This window comes from Oncorhynchus nerka, linkage group LG4 (assembly GCF_034236695.1).
Source record: "Oncorhynchus nerka isolate Pitt River linkage group LG4, Oner_Uvic_2.0, whole genome shotgun sequence".
NCBI lineage: Eukaryota > Metazoa > Chordata > Actinopteri > Salmoniformes > Salmonidae > Oncorhynchus > Oncorhynchus nerka.
This window is the reverse complement of record NC_088399.1, coordinates 11,687,977-11,711,094: the sequence shown is the minus strand read 5'-3', so window position 1 is coordinate 11,711,094 and position 23,118 is coordinate 11,687,977. Positions and strand designations below refer to the sequence as shown.

At 42.4% G+C, this 23,118-nt stretch overlaps 1 protein-coding gene across 1 annotated transcript; it reads left to right on the top strand.

The window, feature by feature from the left end:
* The first annotated feature begins 2,224 nt into the window (after positions 1-2,224).
* Positions 2,225-20,863, top strand: zgc:114200 (Aph-1 domain-containing protein). Its single transcript, XM_029648434.2, has 7 exons — positions 2,225-2,751; positions 3,109-3,279; positions 5,404-5,477; positions 7,855-7,977; positions 9,718-9,845; positions 15,512-15,635; positions 16,579-20,863. Exons 1-7 carry the CDS (start codon positions 2,639-2,641, stop codon positions 16,608-16,610), a joined length of 765 nt encoding a protein of 254 aa, XP_029504294.1. The 5' UTR covers positions 2,225-2,638; the 3' UTR covers positions 16,611-20,863.
* Positions 20,864-23,118: the final 2,255 nt, after the last annotated feature.

Here is a 23,118-nt window from a genome sequence, read left to right as displayed (position 1 = left end):
CTTAAGGGACATGCATATACTTACAATTCTAACAGCTTTTTTGTTAGTAGAGCATTTAACCGTCTTAAAATACAGTTCAATTTCTTTTTGTAGGGTACGAAAATGTGGTTTTCTGTTTGTAAATTTACATTTGTGTATATGAAATTTGGCCAAAAGAATAATGAAATTAATTACATAAAAATGATTCCGCTTATTTCTATTGTATGTAAAGAATCCAAACAGTACATCTCTCCACAATAGTGTAAAATCTTCATAAATGTGTTCAATTATAAACTTACTGATGTCTTGCCACAGTTTTCTTACATGCATACAACGCCAAAAAAGATGCACAACTGTTTCTGGGTGGTCGTTACAAAAGGAACAATTTGAGTTGATGTTTTCCTTAAACTTCTTCATATAGTGGTTGGCAGGATAATATTTATGAATAATTTTAAAGGAAACTTCCTTAAGAGTGGATCATGGTCAGCGTTGACTTTCCCACTTCCCCTATTGTCACGAGTCCGACCAAAGGTGGCTCCCCTTCCCGTTCGGGTGGCGCTCGGCGGTCGTCGTCTTCGTCGGTCTACTAGCGGCCACTGATTTCTTTCCTCCCCCTCCTTATATGTTTATTGATAGCACCTGTTTTGATTTTGTAATTAGTTGGGCTTTATTAGTCAGCCGACCCGCCCGTTTCTTTGTGCGGGATTGAATATTGTAACCCTGGTGTTGGTTAGAGACGAACGTGCTGGTGTATGTTAGTGTATAGTGCTGTTATATTTTCGTTCCCCGTATCTGGGTCATTTTGTTTTAAGCACCCAGTGTTTAGTGGGTAGCCGTGTTGTCACCGTGTGTGCATTAAAAGAGCACTATACAGAACTCTGTTTCCCTGCGCCTGACTCCACATTCACGACACCCAGTACCTTACACCTATGACATGGGAAACCTCCTTTTCACCCAAACATAATTATAAATGTGCAACTTGCACATTGTTTGGGTGAAAAGGAGCTTTCCCAAAATTCCCCTTCTCAGTGTGAGAGCAGCAGATCTCTGACACAGACACTCATCATGAGCTCCAAACAGAAAATGCTTGTTTGTGAGAAAGGAAATATGTTTAAAAAAATAGTTCTTAAATATAGAGTTTTTGAAATCAAATGTTTTTGTATTTCTTCTTTCTGAAAGGTCTGACAAGACAAATTCAAGTTTGGGCGGTTTTTACTTGGTTCTTTGACTGTCTAGAGTGTGTTTAAACTGTGAGGGTCAATCTGACCCATACAACAATGGACTTCATTTTTTTTCAGCAAGGACCTGTGCAAATATCTATACACAATATGAAAGCCTCCAGGTCAAAATGACCCACAACATGTTTCTATACAAAATCTACACAGACATTACACAACACATCAGTGTGTCCACATTTTGAAGTTATGTTCATGACCCTAAATGATGATAAATTGTTTAATTTCAACGAGAAAAAAAAAGAGATTAACTAGTATTTTTAGAAAACTCAAAAGTGGAAATTGGTCAAATTGACCCGCAACATAATAGGAGGGTTAAGGAAGTCTAAAGTACTCCACGTGTACTACGACGCATGTAAAATAACAATACATAACTCCAGAAGGTATCCTACAGGCTACCAAGATCCTAGGAATATACATCTAGGGAAATCTAAGATGTTCAACACAGATAGAGAAATATAAAAAGGCAAACCAATGCCTAGTTCCACCTCTTTCGCAGTGTGGCACGCGGCACTAACCGTCATTCAATCAGACACATCGTGGGCACGGACTACACCTCCTTAGATCCATGGATCTCTTATCACTCTAAACAGGGAATGTCTCACAAGGTCCTTTACAAGTTCTCTAACTACAAACTGACCCCTACTGCCATATGCTCCCGCCTCAATTATCGTATGTTAGTCTACACCAGACCCACTCACCTAAATTGGACCTGATCCACTGCAGGACTGCGCGTTTCCTTTTCAGCACCATCCCAGCCTGCTGATTAGCTGATGATGAACATGTATTGTATTGATGGATTTTATTGACTGTGTTTTGTTATTATGATTTAGTTAGTGTTCCCAATTTTATATTTAAAATGTAAGTTGAACTCCCATTTCAACTTGTTGCTGCCACTTCTACAATGCCTCGTCGAAGAACAGTTAAAAGAAAATAAAATATATATTTTATTTTTCGTATTCAACGCGCGCACTGGCCAAAAAGGTCACGTGGTTGCAAATAGTCAAACACGGAAGTACAAAATTCGACAAACAAAAAGCTTAGCTAGGAAATGAGAGCATGGAGGGATCTAAATATTAAAATATCGATCAATAAAATCGCTGAACGAATAGGAAATATAGCTACTTAAAGATTTATGCTAAAGAAAATAATTAAATTATTTTAAATGTATTGCTAGATAGCAATGGATATCGGTATGAAGTGTATCTTCTGCACTGATAGCTAACGTTAATTTTAGCTAGAGAAACATAGCCCGCTATTTTGAAACAGACTTCCTTTTTCAATTTCTAGAGACTAACTAGCAATCCAGTGGGCGTTTATCTTACGATAATTATCATTTCACCTCGTTATTAATCCGCTAACGTTAGCGTGCTGATTTTTTTTTTTAAGGGGCTAGCCAAGAAGAACAAGTTTAGATAGTTGCAATGACTGCTGCAGTGTTTTTTGGGTGTGCGTTCATTGCGTTTGGGCCAGCGTTTTCCCTATTTATTTTCACTATCGCCAAAGACCCATTGCGAGTCATCATTCTAATTGCAGGGTAAGCTATTATGTTATTGTTGATGACTTGTGGATTTGTCATTTCAAGTTGGTTTGACAAATGATAATAGACCCAGATCAGTGGTTCCTAACTGATATTTTTAATATTTTTAAATTGTAGTAGTGGAACGCACAAGGTACAATTTCGAAATTGGGTAGGGAATATTTTCTCAATGAAAAATGGCCACCTAAATGTATCCCTAATTATTAACCCTATAATTACATCCATAAGTACATACACTCTTTTAAAAAATGTATGTTAAATATGCCATGATACGTTTTTGGAAGCTAGTAAGATGGTGAAATGTTCACTGGTGTGCTTCATTGCATCAACAATGACAACTGTTTCTCTCTTCAGGGCCTTCTTCTGGCTGGTGTCCTTACTGCTGTCCTCTCTGGTGTGGTTCATAGCCACGAAGGCAACCAATGCCCAGGACCTGACCCTGCAGAAGAACCTGCTCATATTTGGCAGTATTTTCTCAGTCATACTGCAGGAGGTGTTCCGCTTCGCATACTACAGGCTGCTCAGGTCAGCATACACACATCTCATTCTCTTGCTGTCTTTATCATGCTATCTCACTCTGGCAGGGGTCCTCAACTCTTACCCTAAGAGGTGTGGAGCCTGCTGGTTTTATGTTCTACCTGATCATTAATTGCACCCACCTGGTGTGCCAGGTCTAAATCAGTCCCTGATTAGAGGGGAACAATGAAGACTAGCACTGGCCCTGATCCAAGACCATACTCTGTGTGAATGTGAGTCCTAGTCCGTTAAATCCAATTTAAACCACCTCAAATCAACCTGTACATATTACCTTGACTAACCTGTAACCGGTACCCCCTGTATACAGCCTCACTACTTCAGTTTATTTTAGTAAATACTTTCTTAACACTTATTTTTCTTAACTGCATTGTTGGTTAAGGGCTTTTCACCTGTTGTATTTGGTGCATGTGACAAATAAAATGTGATTTCTTTACACAGCACATTTCAAACATGGAATGCAACATAATGTGCTTTCACAGAAAGAAAAAAACAATGAAAATAAATACTGAAATATTTACCACACAACAAACGTAAGAGGACAAAAAAACTAAATAATAATAAAAAATGAAAGACTAAAAAGCACATTTATTTTAAATATGTCTACAGTTTTATCCCCCCCCCCCTAGGTTCTCTGGCAGGCTGTTCCAGAGGCTGGAGGCATAGTAACTAAAGGCTGCTTCTCCATGCCTCTTGGTCCTAGGCTTTGGGATAGTTAAAAGGCCAGTGCCTGAGGAATCTACTGGGTACATAACTTAAAAGCATGTCTGACATGTATTGGGGTGCACAATCGTGGAATCTTAAAAAATCTTAAACATGTATTCTAAAACTCAGAGGCAGCCAGTGCAGAGACCTTAAAACCGGTGTAATGTGTGCTCTCTGTCTGGTCTTGGTCAGTACCTGTTTTGCAGTTGACCAATGGCTTTCTTGGGTAGACCAGACAGGAGAGCATTGCAGTAGTCAAGCCTGCTTGTAATAAAAGCACGGATGAGTCTCTATCAGCCTGAGAGAGAAACGGCTGCACCTTGGCAATGTCCCTCAGTTAGTTAAAAAGCTATTTTGTTCACATTCCTAATGTGTGATTCAAAATTGAGTTCAGAATCCAAAATAACACCTAGGTTTTTTACCTGGTGTTTTGTCATTATTGCCCATGAATGAAAATATGCTCCCAGATTCTCTCTGTGCTTTGGCTCCAACAATAAGTCCCTCTGTCTTTTCTTGATTCAGCTGCTCACTATATGTCTGCTGCAGAGAGACGAAAGAGCTTGAGCAAATTATTTTTGATTTCTCATGGAAATAAGTGTTGAACATGTTGGCTAGTTATTTAAAAAGATGGAGAACAAGCTATAGGATGAAAAATACTGACATTGTGGTGCCGGTACAACTGACTAGCGCTAACTAATGCTACCTACAGCAGCGTTAGCTACTTGGAGTCAAATATTGATATATATATATATATATCACCCCTCCCCCACAAATAAAAATAAATAAATAATAATATTGCAATGTGTAACAGTATAGATTATTTCCCCCCTTCACTATAACTTAACAGGCCTGCCCAGGCATCAATGTACAACCAGGGGAGTATTCACTAGGAAGTAAACAGGCTCAATAGGTGAGGGACTTACCTGAATTTGTCCAATAAGAAACATTTATTTTTGTTTTGATTTCTTTGCAAATCGGTTTTCCTACACTTTGCATGACCAGGGATGAGGAAGCTGTCGTGCAGTATACATGTCAACATCTTAGCCGTTTTACAGCGTCCACAGTTATGGTGTCATAAATCCTGTTAGTGTGACTTCTAAATGGAGAATTCTTAGACTCAAGTGTTTTAATAGTTACACGTACAGGGTTGCAGGTGTGACTGCAGGATACAGTGAAAATCTTGTGCTTGAAAATCTGCAATGTTTTATCGGAGCCCAAGGCGGGTCACCATCTGCCGGCGCCATTCTTAGCCATATCTGACTACAAAGTAAATACTCATCAATACAAGTTGTATTTGTGGTCTGTAGGCTACATTGTTACTTTTTTCAGAACACAAAAACACAGATATTTTTGTGGTAACGTTTCCACTGTGTTACTGCTATTAACATCTTATTTCCACTGTATCATCAGGAAGGCAAATGAGGGACTGGCAGCCATCAGTGAAGAAGACGGCCCCCCCCTTTCAGTCCGGGAAATGGCCTATGGTATTATCTTTACGTTTTATTTACTTTAACATATTAATTAGATAATTAAATACTTAACTGATTTAAATATGTGACCGTTTGTGTGCGTATATAGTCACATGACAGACAACTATCATCTTACTTGGCTTTAAGAACACCTCTTATGTTGACCATTCAGCGTTGTATTACCACTGTGGGCCAATCGGGTATGATTTTGGAAGTGCATGTAGCCTATCATTGTCAGCGGAGTGCTAGGTGATTTGAGTTCGACTAATCCGCTGGCTGGTGCTCAACACTGAACTAATCTTACCCTCTACCGCTGTGATTGTTGACAGGTGAACCCAGGCAAAGATTCATGACCGTACTAAACTCCCATTAACCTGTCTAGGACTAGAACCCCCCCCCCGCAACAGCCAAATTCAACGCAACAAAAGTCTCATAATTAAAATTCCTCATATCGCATACAAGTTTATTACACCATTTTAAAGATACATTTCTCGTTAATCCAGCCACAGTGTCAGATTTCAAAAATAATTTACAGCGAAAGCACCATAAACGATTATGTTAGGTCACCACTAAGCCACAGAAAAACAGCCATTTATTCCAGCCAAAGAGAGGAGTCACAAAAAGCAGAAATAGAGATAAAATTAATCACTAACCTTTGATGATCTTCATCGGATGACACTCATAGGACTTCATGTTACACAATACATGAATGTTTTCTTTGATAAAGTTCATATTTATGTAAAAAAAAATCTGAGTTTACATTGGCGCTTTACGTTCAGTAGTTCTAAAACATGCGGTGATTGTGCAGCGAGCCACATCAATTTACAGAAATACTCATAATAAACATTGATAAAGATACGACTATTATACATGGAACTTTAGATAAACTTCTCCTTAATGCAACCGCTGTGTCAGATTTTTTTTTTTTACTTTACGGAGAAAGCAAACCATGCAATAATCTGAGTACAGCCTTTAGACAACAAAGCAGCCAAAAAGATACCCGCAATATTGGGTAGTCAACATTACTCAGAAATAGCATTTTAAATAATCACTTACCTTTGATCTTCATCAGAATACGCTCCCAGGAATCCCAGTTCCACCATAAATGTTTGATTTGTTCGATAATGTCCATCAGTTATGTCCAAATATCTTCTTTTGTTAGGGCTTTTGGTAAACAAATCCAAAAGCGCTTTCAGGTCGCGCCGAACGTCGGATGAAAAGTTTAAAAAGTTCCATTACAGCCCATTGAAACATGCCAAACTAAGTATGGAATCAATCTTTAGGATGTTTTTAACATAAAACGTCATTAATGTTCCAACCGGACAATTCCTTTGTCTGTACAAATGAAGTAGAACGTAGCTACGTGAGCGCGCCAGACCTAGGCTGTGGCACTCTGCCAGACCACTCACCCAATGAGCTCTTATGAGCACCCCCTTTAGAGTAGAATCCTCAAAACAGGTTCTAAATACTGTTGACATCTAGTGGAAGCCTTGGGAAGTGAAACAACTAATATCCCACTGTATCTTCAGTTGAAAAAGAGTTGAAAAACTACAAACATCAGATTTCCCACTTCCTGGTTGGATTATTTTCTAAGGTTTTTGCCTGCCATATGAGTTATGTTATACTCACGGACATCATTCAAACAGTTTTAGAAACTTCAGTGTTTTTTCTATCCAAATGTACTAATTATATGCATATTCTAGCTTTTCCGGCTGAGTAGCAGGCAACTTAATTTGAGCACGCTTTTCATCCAAGCTACCCAATACTGCCCCCTACCCCAAAGAAGTTAAACCTCAATATTAAGTATTTGTCATTTCCATACACCCATGTGTATCTGTATGGTTCTTTTGATCTGGACAGCTAATATGGTTACTTCTCGGACAAGTCTTTCGAAGGAAATGGCAAAGGCCAGTATTTATGATCATGTACCTTGGCATTGAGGCATAAAGTGAGTCAGAGCAAGATTTCAAATGTCTCTTCTCTAATCAGATCTTTGTGTTGTTAGCACAATAAAATGTACCCAACCCTGCATAATTCTCTGTTGATGTGCAAACACTCTTGAGACCTGCTTGTCTAAATAAAACACAGCAGAGGTGAAATGTAAGTGGAAGCTCACTGTAGTGAACATTATTGTCGGTTTTCGATATGATTTAAATGATTTTTGTAATCAACATTGAGAATCTATTTATTGATGAGATTTAATGCTACAAGAAACTCTAAAAGCTCTAGATCGACAACTTGATCAAAATGTCACAGAAAATACTCAAATAATGTTAATTATAAACTGAATGTCTAGTCATTGACTGTGATGTTGACTATGTAGGCCTAGCAGTTGACTGTGCTGATGTTGACTATGTAGGTCTAGCAGTTGATTGTTTGTCTACCTCTAAAGTGGCTGGACTGGGCTTTGGCATCATGAGCGGAGCCTTCTCCATGATCAACACTCTCTCTGACTCTCTGGGCCCAGGGACAGTGGGCATGTTTGGAGACTCCCAGTACTACTTCATCACCTCAGGTATGTGTCTGTCTGTCAGGGTTTGCACAAGGTGCTTAAAGTACTTGAATTTGGCACTCTGAAAAAGTACTGGAATAACTTCTAAATCAGACATTTTCTCAAGTTGGTACTTGAAAAGTACTTGATTTAAAATGTGAGGCGAACAGAAAATGATCAAATATGGTAATAAGAAAAAACGTATTGGTCGTACGAATTCATTTCTACCGAGTTTTATTTCCTCACGTGTTTTGCATTCTGCTTGTCAGACAAGCATGCTCATTCCACTCACTGCCACTCAGCCAGGCAGGTACAGAACTGACTGATTAGGTACTGACTGCTAAAATGCCTGGCAAATATAGATTCAACCTTGCCTTTTGTGCATATGGAAAGTTTCTCGGGATGATTTTTCAGCTCTTGAAACACGGGACCAACACTTTACATGGTGTGTTTTTTTAAATATTTTTGTTCAGTCTGGTTAACCTACCATTTTTACTGCTACATCACTGTGCGATATTGCGCTTTATCAAGCGGCAGCCTTGGTCCTGCCATTCTGGTGGACATTCACATCCACTTTTCCTCACACAGCTCACCCGCCCTTCTCCCGTCCGGCGACACCACTAAAGCTGCCAGTCGGAAGCAAGATGTTTTTTCGTAGCTCTTAAGTAGTAAATTCCCAACTGCCTGATTTAAAAAATACAATAGTCATGAAGCTGTAATTGTGTGTTAATGTGAATAAGTGTTTTTACCAGTAGGCAAATCAAATGTTATGTCACATGCGCTGACTACAACCGGTGTAGACAGTGAAATGCTTACTTTACAAGCCCTTAACCAACAATGCAGTTTTAAGAAAATACCTTCAAAAAAGTAGGAGAGAAAAATAAGAAAGAGCAGCTGGAAAATAACAATAGCGAGACTATATATTGGGGTGGCAGGGTAGCCTAGTGGTTAGAGCGTTGGACTAGTAACCGGAAGGTTGCAAGTTCAAACCCTCGAGCTGACACGGTACAAATCTGTCGTTCTGCCCCTGAACAGGCAGTTAACCCACTGTTCCTAGGCCGTCATTGAAAATAAGAATGTGTTCTTAACTGACTTGCCTAGTTAAATAAAGGTTTAAAAAATTAAAAAATATATTTTTGAAATACAGGGGGCACTGGTACAATGTGCGAGGGCGCCGGTGTCGAGGTAATTGAGGATACATGTAGGTGCGGGGGTGCAGCAATGCAAATAGTCTGGGTAGCCAAAACTCTGCTCATCATTACACTATCAGTACTGACTTACTACTCATGTATATATTATAGAACTATAGAACTTACATGGTTACCTTTTTTTTTCATGAGGTTGTGTTACTCCCATCTGGTGGTGACTAGAAACAATTGCATAATAGGAACTATTAGAAATGGATAGTCCTGGAAAATAAATATTAGTGCTTGAAAAAGTACTTAAGTCCTTTAATTTGACTTGCCACTACTGTCTGTATGTTCACTGGTCTGTCTGGCAGCCTTTATATTCCTGTGGAAGTTCCTCATAATCTGTACTCTATACTGTCTACACCCGAGCCTTGTATTACTTTGCAATCATTGTGTGCTTGTCATGAATAGACAAGTATAGAATAGCTTTTGCACACTTAACTTCTTTAGCACAGGACTTATGAGAAAACAAATGTAAAAGGACTTGAGTACACACTTTGTGCACTAGCAACAAAACAAATTAAGTGCGCCATTTCTGTGACTGATGACCTCTTTGACCTTTGCCCCCCTGTAGCCCTGATGACCCTGGCGCTGACGATGCTCCACACCTTCTGGGGGGTGGTGTTCTTTGAGGGTTGTGAGAGGAAGAGATGGTGGGTGATCGCTGTGGTGCTCTGTGTCCACCTGATGGTCTTCAGCCTGGTGAGTGGACACACACACACAGGGTTGGTTGTTTAGCGAAAGAAAACGACGCGTGCGCAACGTTTGGCTTAGATTGTTGACAACATGTAAATTATATTTTGTCTCCAAACATAAATGCATTTGCACTTGTTCTCTGAAATACATTGTTACAGTTGTTGGTTAGCTAGCTGGCTAATTTTAGCCATATTAACATTTCACATGAAATCAGTCAAAACGCACCAAAACAAGACATGGGTATCAATAGCAAGATACAACTAGCTGAAACGAGCCCCTTACGATTCCCCACATTGCGGTAGCTTGTCGTTATTGCTAGCTGTCTGACCGCTCAGAATTGTGACGTTGTCAACCAACCTGTCTGTCACCCATGACATCATGAGTTGCACTAGCATGAATCAGTCACAGGAGGGGGTTGTTAGCTTGTGTTTAACAACTCTATACCTGACTGTATTGTCCATTTTTGAAGCAATTTGACAAAAAAATACAGCTAAAGACTGAATGAGTTAGTTTCTTATTAATTTCAGAATTTGTTGAATGGATTCCTCATAAATCCTAATTATGTTTGTATTAAATCTTTTATATGATAAGTTGTGCATAAATGAGACTGGCAATTAATTTTTCTAGAGATTGACACACCATTTTAGAGGACCATGTTGTAGATGAACAATCTCTTCCAGTCTCACAAAAAAAAAACAGCACTGTATTCAGACCACAGTGTCACAGAAATATAGTCGTTCATTATATACATGCTAATGATTTTGTAGCGTTTCAAATGACACCCTATTCCCTATATAGTGCACTACTTTTTACAAGGGGGCCCTGATGAAAAGTAGTATACTATATAGGTGGGGAACAGTGTGCCATTTGGAACATAGACACTGTGTGTTGGGGGGGGGGGGGGGGGGGGGGGGGCTTGACCAGAGAACCTGAGCCTGGACATCTTTCTAGAACACTGCACAGGAATGTTCTGTTCTCCCTCTATAAGGGATTGTACTCATTCAGGGGGAAGTTTTAGGATGCGCTTCCCCTCCCCCAATCCTAACCTTAACCATTAGTGGGGGGAAGTCCTGAAGATCAGTGTCCTAGGGGCAACTTCACCCTACACTGATTCTACTGCAGGCACCGAAGGCTCTCGTCTACCAAGGGTTACAGAGCTCATTATATTAATGCTGCTACTACTACCAATGTGATGAGTGTGTTCTGGGGCTCCAATCAAAAGTGTTCTCATGTCATGCTTAGGATACTTTTTTTTGTCAAAGACAGAGAAAAATGGTTACTGAATAACTTACATTTACATTTAAGTCATTTAGCAGACGCTCTTATCCAGAGCGACTTACAAATTGGTGCATTCACTTTATGACCTCCAGTGGAACAGTAGTGCATCTAAATCTTTTCAGGGGGAGGGGGGGTGAGAGGGATTACTTTATCCTATCCTAGGTATTCCTTAAAGAGGTGGGGTTTCAGGTGTCTCCGGAAGGTGGTGATTGACTCCGCTGTCCTGGCGTCGTGAGGGAGTTTGTTCCACCATTGGGGGCCAGAGCAGCGAACAGTTTTGACTGGGCTGAGCGGGAACTGTACTTCCTCAGTGGTAGGGAGGCGAGCAGGCCAGAGGTGGATGAACGCAGTGCCCTTGTTTGGGTGTAGGGCCTGATCAGAGCCTGGAGGTACTGAGGTGCCGTTCCCCTCACAGCTCCGTAGGCAAGCACCATGGTCTTGTAGCGGATGCGAGCTTCAACTGGAAGCCAGTGGAGGGAGCGGAGGAGCGGGGTGACGTGAGAGAACTTGGGAAGGTTGAACACCAGACGGGCTGCGGCGTTCTGGATGAGTTGTAGGGGTTTAATGGCACAGGCAGGGAGCCCAGCCAACAGCGAGTTGCAGTAATCCAGACGGGAGATGACAAGTGCCTGGATTAGGACCTGCGCCGCTTCCTGTGTGAGGCAGGGTCGTACTCTGCGGATGTTGTAGAGCATGAACCTACAGGAACGGGCCACCGCCTTGATGTTAGTTGAGAACGACAGGGTGTTGTCCAGGATCACGCCAAGGTTCTTAGCGCTCTGGGAGGAGGACACAATGGAGTTGTCAACCGTGATGGCGAGATCATGGAACGGGCAGTCCTTCCCCGGGAGGAAGAGCAGCTCCGTCTTGCCGAGGTTCAGCTTGAGGTGGTGATCCGTCATCCACACGGATATGTCTGCCAGACATGCAGAGATGCGATTCGCCACCTGGTCATCAGAAGGGGGAAAGGAGAAGATTAATTGTGTGTCGTCTGCATAGCAATGATAGGAGAGACCATGTGAGGTTATGACAGAGCCAAGTGACTTGGTGTATAGCGAGAATAGGAGAGGGCCTAGAACAGAGCCCTGGGGGACACCAGTGGTGAGAGCACGTGGTGTGGAGATGGATTCTCGCCACGCCACCTGGTAGGAGCGACCTGTCAGGTAGGATGCAATCCAAGCGTGGGCCGCGCCGGAGATGCCCAACTCGGAGAGGGTGGAGAGGAGGATCTGATGGTTCACAGTATCGAAGGCAGCCGATAGGTCTAGAAGGATGAGAGCAGAGGAGAGAGAGTTAGCTTTAGCAGTGCGGAGCGCCTCCGTGATACAGAGAAGAGCAGTCTCAGTTGAATGACTAGTCTTGAAACCTGACTGATTAGGATCAAGAAGGTCATTCTGAGAGAGATAGCGGGAGAGCTGGCCAAGGACGGCACGTTCAAGAGTTTTGGAGAGAAAAGAAAGAAGGGATACTGGTCTGTAGTTGTTGACATCGGAGGGATCGAGTGTAGGTTTTTTCAGAAGGGGTGCAACTCTCGCTCTCTTGAAGACGGAAGGGACGTAGCCAGCGGTCAGGGATGAGTTGATGAGCGAGGTGAGGTAAGGGAGAAGGTCTTCGGAAATGGTCTGGAGAAGAGAGGAGGGGATAGGGTCAAGCGGGCAGGTTGTTGGGCGGCCGGCCGTCACAAGACGCGAGATTTCATCTGGAGAGAGAGGGGAGAAAGAGGTCAGAGCACAGGGTAGGGCAGTGTGAGCAGAACCAGCGGTGTCGTTTGACTTAGCAAACGAGGATCGGATGTCGTCGACCTTCTTTTCAAAATGGTTGACGAAGTCATCTGCAGAGAGGGAGGAGGGGGGAGGGGGAGGAGGATTCAGGAGGGAGGAGAAGGTTGCAAAGAGCTTCCTAGGGTTAGAGGCAGATGCTTGGAATTTAGAGTGGTAGAAAGTGGCTTTAGCAGCAGAGAGAGAAGAGGAAAATGTAGAGAGGAGGGAGTGAAAGGATGTCAGGTCCGCAGGGAGGCGAGTTTTCCTCCATTTCCACTCGGCTGCCCGGAGCCCTGTTCTGTGAGCTCGCAATGAGTCGTCGAGCCACGGAGCGGGAGGGGAGGACCGAGCCGGCCTGGAGGATAGGGGACATAGAGAGTCAAAGGATGCAGAAAGGGAGGAGAGGAGGGTTGAGGAGGCAGAATCAGGAGATAGGTTGGAGAAGGTTTGAGCAGAGGGAAGAGATGATAGGATGGAAGAGGAGAGAGTAGCGGGGAGAGAGAGCGAAGGTTGGGACGGCGCGATACCATCCGAGTAGGGGCAGTGTGGGAAGTGTTGGATGAGAGCGAGAGGGAAAAGGATACAAGGTAGTGGTCGGAGACTTGGAGGGGAGTTGCAACGAGGTTAGTGGAAGAACAGCATCTAGTAAAGATGAGGTCGAGCGTATTTCCTGCCTTGTGAGTAGGGGGAAGGTGAGAGGGTGAGGTCAAAAGAGGAGAGGAGTGGAAAGAAGGAGGCAGAGAGGAATGAGTCAAAGGTAGGCGTGGGGAGGTTAAAGTCGCCCAGAACTGTGAGAGGTGAGCCGTCCTCAGGAAAGGAGCTTATCAAGGCATCAAGCTCATTGATGAACTCTCCGAGGGAACCTGGAGGGCGATAAATGATAAGGATGTTAAGCTTGAAAGGGCTGGTAACTGTGACAGCATGGAATTCAAAGGAGGCGATAGACAGATGGGTAAGGGGAGAAAGAGAGAATGACCACTTGGGAGAGATGAGGATCCCGGTGCCACCACCCCGCTGACCAGAAGCTCTCGGGGTGTGCGAGAACACGTGGGCAGACGAAGAGAGAGCAGTAGGAGTAGCAGTGTTGTCTGTGGTGATCCATGTTTCCGTCAGTGCCAAGAAGTCGAGGGACTGGAGGGAGACATAGGCGGAGATGAACTCTGCCTTGTTGGCCGCAGATCGGCAGTTCCAGAGGCTACCGGAGACCTGGAACTCCACGTGGGTCGTGCGCGCTGGGACCACCAGATTAGGTGGCCGCGGCCACGCGGTGTGGAGCGTTTGTATGGTCTGTGCAGAGAGGAGAGAACAGGGATAGACAGACACATAGTTGACAGGCTACACAAGAGGCTACGCTAATGCAAAGGAAATTGGAATGACAAGTGGACTACACGTCTCGAGTGTTCAGAAAGTTAAGCTTACGTAGCAAGAATCTTATTGACTAAAATGATTAAAATGATACAGTACTGCTGAAGTAGGCTAGCTGGCAGAGGCTGCGTTGTTGACTATGTAGGCTAGCTGGCATTGGCTGCGTTGTTGACACTACACTAATCAAGTCGTTCCGTTGAGTGTAATAGTTTCTACTGTGCTGCTATTCGGGGCTAGCTGGCTAGCTAGCAGTGTTGATTACGTTACGTTGCGTTAAAAGAACGACAATAGCTGGCTAGCTAACCTAGGAAATCGCTCTAGACTACACAATTATCTTTGATACAAAGACGGCTATGTAGCAGCTAGCTACGATCAAACAAATCAAGCCGTTGTACTGTAATGAAATGAAAAATGTGATACTACCTGTGGAGCGAAGCGAAATGCGACCGGAATGTTGAGTGCAGAAGTTCTGTTCGGTAGACGTTGGCTAGCTGTTGGCTAGCTAGCAGAGTCTCCTATGTTAAGGACGACATAAAACTACACACTCTAAACTACACAATTATCTTGGGTACGAAGACAGCAAAGACAACTATGTAGCTAGCTAACACTACACTAATCAAGTCGTTCAGTTGAGTGTAATAGTTGTGCTGCTAATCGGTAGACGGTGGACTAGCTAACGGTGGACGTTAGCTAGCTGGCTAGCTGCAGGGCAGTGTAGACTGCGTTAGGACGACGAAATACGATAATTACGCAATTATCTATGATACAAAGACGGCTATGTAGCTAGCTAAGAAGAAATTGCTAAGATTAGACAAATCAAACCGTTGTACTATAATGAAATGTAATGAAATGTAATACTACCTGCGGACCGAGTGCAGATGCGACCGCTCGCTCCAAACCGGAAGTCGTAAATTGTGACTTATGATTCTCTGTTTTATCATCCTGAGTGGCATCTGCATTCATTAAAATAAAAAAGCAGTATATTTGTATTGCTTTTATGAATAATTTCCCAGAATATGTTTAAAGTCTCTGCTTGTCATAGACATGCATTTGGTGTTTAGCTAATAATCTTTCATGTTCAGTAGAGGATAAATGTTTTTTTAAACCGTGTGAACTCTCAATTACGATTTTGTTTTCATTTTCCATTGCAAAATGTTTTGCCAAGCGGTTCCGTAAGTGAACACAGCCCTGATTTTTCTTGAATCTGGTTTTCAATCTCTCATGGTATCTCTCTCTCTCTCTCTCTCTCTCTCTCTCTCTCGGTGCCAGTCTCTGTTGAACCCGTTCTACGTGGGCAGCATTCTCCCGGTCTACGCCATCATGCTGCTGATGGCCGTCTGGGCCTTCTTCTCCTCCGGTGGCTCCCTGCACAACATCACTCTTCTCTGGACGTGTAAGACCCACCTCAAGCCTATCTGATACAGCAGCTGTACTAAGCCCTGGGTCCTGTTCATTAGGCACCAAACTGAAGACAAGTTCCTGAAACAGGGAGGCAACTACCTTTTTTTAGTTGTCTGTTAAACCCCTTGTTTTTGCTTGCAATATGTTTTATAGCGGTGTTCCCCAATGAACACGTCTCTGTGGTTATCGGTCTAAAGACCCACTTTGTTTGCTGAATGTCACTCCATTGGAGCATTGGTAGAGGATCTGTCGTTAAACAGATTAGTTCCATCTCCTCTCTGCTGCTGCTCCTCCCCAAGTCATTGTTCTCAGTCAACTTGCCTTTGTAAAATAAGGATTCATTCAAATATAAATGAGCCACTTGGCTGAAATAAACATTGAAACCATTGAGGTTATGTTCATGTGGACTGGCACTCTTCTTGTAATTTAGAATGTACCTCTATTGGTCCGTAAGAGTGGGCCTGATGACACCGCTTTTATATGTGCATAATACACGCAGGTCTCCCTTGTAAAAGAGGTCTTCTGACCTCAACATAACGTCATTTAAATGCCCTTTCTACTGAATTGAATGTCCACTATCACCATGGTAATATTTGACAGATAGGTGATTGGTGCCATATATGAACCATATAAGCCCACAGCAGCTGAACCTTTTTATTAAGTAGAGATATATAAAGTGGCACCGACGCACCAAAGTGTGGTGGATCCTCTCAACTGGTCAGGAGCAAATCAAACCCTGTTCAATTTGGTCGTGGTTGGTCACAAGTTGTATAGTCAGGTGGCGTTAAGACCACATGTTAATCAGTCATCAAACATGCCAAGCTTGTGACTTACTACCTAAACAGCATAACTGTATCAGGTCAATGTCATCTTAATTAGAAAGTACTTCTTGACCCCTACCATACTGAAGTTATTTTTGTCTGTCTGTTTTGCAGGTAGGAAAAGTAATGCGGAGACGTCGTCATAATTCACATTCCATGTTGATCTCTGAGGTCGAAGGGCAATAGGAGCTTCTGTCGCTGCAGTGCTGTGTACAAACCAAAGCAGCCAATCAAGAGACGACACAGTCTCCACATCAACCAATCTCCACATAATATGGATGGGCTGAATCAGAGCCCGGAAATCAGCACATCACTGACCAATAGAGCTGACCAAGGGAAATCCTTCATACTGTATATAGCTTGAATGACACTAGTTTACACACACTTAGACATGTGTAAGCTTTTTTTCAATGCAAGGAAACAACCTTTTTTTTTCGTCTTTGTCTCTTCGCAGATTTAGCTTTTGTGTGGACTTTTAATCAATCCACTCCCTTGCGTCAATTATTGATCTTTGGTTTACTGAATTATGATTTTATTTTTAAGAATGATTATTTGTTAATGTATTGCGAAGGGCAGAGCAGCACAAATCGAATGTTATTTGTTATGTGCCGAATACAACAGTGAAATGCTGACTTACAAGCCCTTAACCAACAATAATACAGTTTGAAGAAACATACGTTTTTAAAAAAATAGCTAAGTAAAACAATAAGAAATAAAAGTAACAAATAATTAAAGAGCAGCAGTAAAAATAACAATCGCAAGGCTATATACAGGGGGTACCGTTAGAGTCAATGTGCGGAGGCACCGGTTAGTCAAGGTAATCTGTACAAGTAGGTAGAGTTAAAGTGCAACAGACTTTTGGCTCTGGTCAAAGAAAGATTCTTCACCAGGGATTCCCCCCCCTAAAAAATTGTAGCCTCAACCTCATTTCAATGTTTTAATTTTTTTTAAATTACGACCCACCATTTTATTTTTTTTATATATAATTATGTAATCAATGGACAATGTTAACTTTTTTTATTTGGTCAATGACAGTCTTACAGATCAGTCTGACAGTATTTTTGACTGTATTTTAATCTGAAAACCATATGGTTTGAATTGACTGAAATGTATTAGGAAATGCAGAAGATCATCAGGCAATAATGTATGATCTTCTGCGTAGAAAAGAACCTTGGAAGAAAACTGATTTTAACCCAGGTTCTATGAACCAATCACCAATTATCGATCGTGACCCCCATTTTCAAATCCCCTAGTTTGGGAAACCCTATTATACACACATACAAAGGTATGCAACATCACTATATTATGCATTATCTGCCCTGGCAGACACTGCCATGTGTAGTACACATCACAGGAGGTTGGTGGCACCTTAATTGGGGAGGACGGGCTAGTGGTAATGGCTAACGCTGAATCAGTGGAATGTTTTCAAATACATCAACCTAAATGTTTGATGCCTTTCCATTTAGTTCCATTCCAGACATTATGAGCCATCCTCCCCTCAGCAGCCCCCACTGGTACACATTATGTAAGGTATTTTAATGTTTTTATTATGCAAATAAAATGATAATGTTCTTGACCTTGATCCACCAAATACAGGTGAAAAAGACGACGGAATCATATTCACTAGACACTAAATGATGCTGGACTACCTGAACCAATAAGAAACTCGTTTTTGTTGCAAAACGTTTTTATACGGTGTGCACTAATGAATATGACCGTACTCTAATAGTATTATGGTCGGTCACTAAACGGTGGCCTTTTTTACTCTACAACTGAGTGGTTATAGAGTAAAAATAATTATTACTACCATCGGCAGCAATACCATAGAGTTTTGTATCTTTTTTTTCTTTTTTTAACCTCTGGGTCATCACAAAGTGTCTCAGAGTAGGACTTCTGCTGATCTAGGATCAGTTTTGTCCTGTATGGACAGGGAAGACCTGATCTCAGATCAGCACCATATAGGCCCTGGTGGCTTTTAAAGGCAATTTCTGTTTGAGCCAACGTGCAGTGTTTACCATGAATGCGATCTCTGCGAACAGCGGGAACGTTGCCTTTAAAAGCTGAGTTGTCTAAAACCTGCGATTTGATTGGCCCTTGTAAATGGACCTTTTTTTGTATTTTACCACAAAAGCTGCCTGGCCAAGTGTCTTGGACAATACTTGTTAAGATGACAGCTTGTTGCATACAGCGTTTTATAAACTGGGTGGTTCAAGGCATGAATGCTGATTGGCTGACAGCCACGGGTATGACAAAACATTTATTTTTACTCTAATTACTTTGATTACCAGTTTATAATAGCAATAAAGCACCTCGGGGGTTTGTGGTATATGGGCTCTGCTTTGTGTCGTGCCTAAGAACACTCCTTAGCTGTGGTATATTGGCCATATACCACACCCCCCTTGTGCCTTTTTGCTTAAAAATAGCCTTTCGGGGCCTCCCGGGTGGCGCAGTGGTACAGCGCCAGTTGTGCCACCAGAGACTCTGGGTTCGCACCCAGGCTCTGTTGTAACCGGCCGCGAACGGGAGGTCCGTGGGGCGACGCACAATTGGCCTAGCGTTGCCCGGGTTAGGGAGGGTTTGGCCGGTAGGGAAATCCTTGTCTCATCGTGCACCAGCGACTCCTGTGGCGGGCCAGGCGCAGTGCGCGCTAACCAAGGTTGCCAGGTGCACGGCGTTTCCTCCGACACATTGGTGCGGCTGGCTTCCGGGTTGGATGGCGCTGTGTTAAGAAGCAGTGCGGCTTGGTTGGGTTGTGTATCGGAGGACGCATGACTTTCAACCTTCGTCTCTCCCGAGCCCGTACGGGAGTTGTAGCGATGAGACAAGATAGTAGCTACTAAACAATTGGATACCACGAAATTGGGGAGAAAAAGGGGGAAAAAAAATATTTATATATATTTTTTAAAGCCTTTCCACACGATCGTGCTGGCCAGCTCTGGTATTTTCTTTCCACACTAACTGTCCTTTCAAGCACGGTTCCAGCCACTAGGATCGGTTTAGTGTGAAAGGGAATTAGTCTCGATGTTGCCATTTTGAATGGCTCGAGTTAGTTAGGATCCCCAATTGGCCAGTTACTCCATTTTAAACCCATAATTTCACCAGCTTTCCTAATGAAAGAGTTGAGTCATTAAAGTCTCCGCAGTTTATTACCTGTTGATGGACGACAGGGTTTACTAATATATCATTTCAATAACTATTGATGGACGGCAGGGTTTACTAATATATCATTTCAATAACTATTGATGGACGGCAGGGTTTTCTGACATACAGCCACGTCAATGCAGGTCCTCCATTGATTTCATTATTGTAGTTTTCTTCTTTTTTTTAAATGTTTTTTTGATGGCTTGCTTTCTGCATATGTACCCGTGTTGTAAGTGTGATTGACTGGTGCTGTCTTAATACTGGGAGGTGGGGGGGGCAAAAGGTTAATGGTTTGGTAGACTAGTTTATCAGTCGAGCAATGGAGAGTTGCCACGGTCTTTTTATTTTCTTTGCGTAGGTGAACCATTGTTCAGCCAGAAACCATTGCCAACCGCCAGGCACCAGCTCAAACAAGCCTGCAATACAGTTTGTGCCCCAAACATCACCCTGTTCCCATGTAGTGCACTACTTATGACTAGATCCTTATGGCCCCTGGTCATAAGTAGTGCACTACAAAGGGAATAGGATGACGTTTGGGATGTAGTGTAAATCAAGACCCGTGTTCTTGACTACGCTGAGAGATGGCAGCGCTACCTCGTTGTGAAGTCACACTGAAGTGACCACACACACACACCAGCACTCACATTGTGGACAAATCCCACTGACGCACTACTGGTGTAGTGAAGGGCGATCCAGCACTCCTAAGATTGTGCACATCTACAATGGTTTTTAAAATCCCTGACACGTGGCATAAGCCGCCACAATCTTTCCAATGATGTTTCCAAATATGTTTTATTTGTGTTGTATACGGTGGTCTTACTCACGTCTGTGTAGGAGTGTTAGTGGACCATGGGTCCCCAACAATTGGTAAGTCACACCGAGCGGATTGTCAGGAAATGGATTGCACCGACTGTCCCTTATTTCATGTTGTTGGAATTCCAGCACATTCGCTGTCATTGTTTTGTGCTGATAACATGTTGGGAAGGCAGAAACTGGGAATCTACCTCCGAAGAATGAGGGAGAATGTTTGCTCGATACCAAATGTCTTGTCTTATTGTATTGTCTGAGTTGACTCAATTTCCAAAATTCTGTATTTAATTCTGATTATACTACTTCCAATTTGATTACCTAAGCCACCTATCCATCTTTGCATGTGAATTTCTCATCATTGATGCTTATATGGATTTTGATCAATTAACTATTATGATCCTATAATGGTATAAAGAATGTATCAATAAATCTGCCAAATGGGAATAAATTCTGACAGATCATGCTTTTCTTTTTTAAATTACGATGTATTATCTAAGCTTCTTGTTGTGCATATCATTGACAGGACTCCATTCCACATAATAGTACATTCATACTGTAGCTTAAGTATGGCCTGGTTTTCCAGACTTTTAATGTTTTTATTTAACCAGGCAAGTCCGTTAAGAACAAATTCTTAATGACTGCCTACCCCTAACCTGGACAGGCAGACCAAGGTTCAACCTACTCCTGGTAGTTAGTCTTGTCCCATCGTTGCAACTCCTGTACGGACTCGGGAGAGGCGAAGGTCGAGAGCTGTGCGTCCTTTGAAACAACCCAGCCAAGCCGCACTGCTTCCTTAACCCAGAAGCCAGCCACGCCAATGTGTCAGAGGAAACACTGTACACCTGGTGACCGTGTCAGTGTCCATTGCACCTGGCCCACCACAGGAGTCACTAGTTCACGATGGGACAAGAACATCCCTGCTGGCCAAGCCCTCACCTAAGCCGGACGACGCTGGGCCAATTGAGCATCGCCCCATGGGTCTCCCGGTTGTGACAGAGCCTGGACTCAAACCAGGGTCTCTAGTGGCACAGCTAGCTCTGTGATGCAGTGCAATTCAATGGTGAGAAATGTATCAGTTCATGGAGCAAAAACATTGTGCTTACCCAGGAGCACGAGTACAGGACATCAATAAGCTGCTCCCAAACATTTTAAACAACCATCAGGAAATTGAGTATCATAGTTCATATGGGATTCAATGACATTATGAAGGGCAGCTCAGAACAGTTGAAGATGGATTTTAAAGAACAAATTTGTTCACTACTTGACACCAACAAACGCCCCATAATATCTGGCCCTCTACCCTCCCTAAATGGTGGCATTGAACGGTTCAGCTGACGTTTAGCTCTCCATAACTGTCTACGAGACTAGTGCAGCTCTGTGGGTATAGAATTGATTGACAATTCTGATACCTACTGGGGGAAAAAGCTTGTTTTATAAGGAGGATGGGATCCACCCAAATAATTTGGGTTCCTGGAACCTTTCACAGGTGAGACAATGATGTATCAATGATCGAAGCCCCGCTCAGTTAATCCCATTGTGTCACTGAGTTGTCATAATGCCTCAGCAAATGTACATTATCCCAGTGGCATTGGAAGACACAATGTAAGTAACCTAATGTATGTCCCTCTTACTGCCCTGAATGCCTCTGATGATCCTACAGCTATTGTATACAGTAACCATGTGCCCTTGAACCAGAGTTATACTATTAGCACTGTGGCGGTGTGCCCTAGTAGGAAGTCCACTGTGTGCAGCTCACCCTGCACTAACATAAATAACATTAGCATTTCTACTTTGCTAAGCTTCCCAGTAAAGCAATGAAAACAATCAAGCATCACAGAAAAGTGCTAAAAAATAGCCCATGTTAACATATGTAGCTTAAGAAACAAGGTTCATGAAATCAATAATTTGCTAGTAACAGATTACATTCATATTCTGACAATCTCTGAAACTCGCTTAGATAATACCTTTGATGATACAGTGGTAGATATGGTTATAACATCTACTGAAAAGACAGAAATGCCAAAGGTGGAGGTGTTGTTTATATTCAGATCCACATTCCTGTAAAGCATCTCATGTTAAAACTGTTGAAGTAATATACAGGTTATACAGCTATAGGTTCATCTGCCTCACCCGAAACCCATTCTGGTGGGAAGCTGCTATAGACCACCAAGTGCTAACAGTCAGTATCTGGATAATGTGTGAAATGCTTGATAAGGTACAGTATGTGATATCAACAGAGAGGTATATTTTCCAGGTTATTTAAATATTGACTGGCTTTCATCAGGCTGCCCACTCAAGAGAAAGCTTCAAACTGTAACTAGTTCCTGCAACCTGGTTCAGGTTGTGATCAATACAAGTTGATGATTTCATTCCTGTGCCATTTGTAACTACCCTGGTAAGTTGACTAATATCTTTACTAATACTGCAGAAATTTGCTTTAAAGTAGTATCCAAATCCATCAGATGAAGTGATCACAATATAGTAGCCATAGCTAGGAAAACCAAAGTTCCAAAGGCTGGGCCTAATATAGTATATAATAGGTCATACAATAAGTTTTGTAGTGATTCATATGTTGATGATGTAAAGAATATTTGCTGGTCTGTGGTGTGTAATGAGGAAGCTGCACTTGACACATTTATGAAATTGCTTATCCCAGTTACTAAAAAGTATGCACCCATTAAGAAAATGACAGTAAAAACTGTT

Coding starts and splice junctions, on each gene's coding strand:
- zgc:114200 (XM_029648434.2), top strand. CDS start 2,639: ATGACTGCTGCAGTGTTTTTTGGGTGTGCGTTCATTGCGTTTGGGCCA. Junction 5,478..7,854: donor AGTCCGGGAAATGGCCTATG/GTATTATCTTTA, acceptor CTACCTCTAAAG/TGGCTGGACTGGGCTTTGGC. Junction 9,846..15,511: donor ACCTGATGGTCTTCAGCCTG/GTGAGTGGACAC, acceptor TCTCGGTGCCAG/TCTCTGTTGAACCCGTTCTA.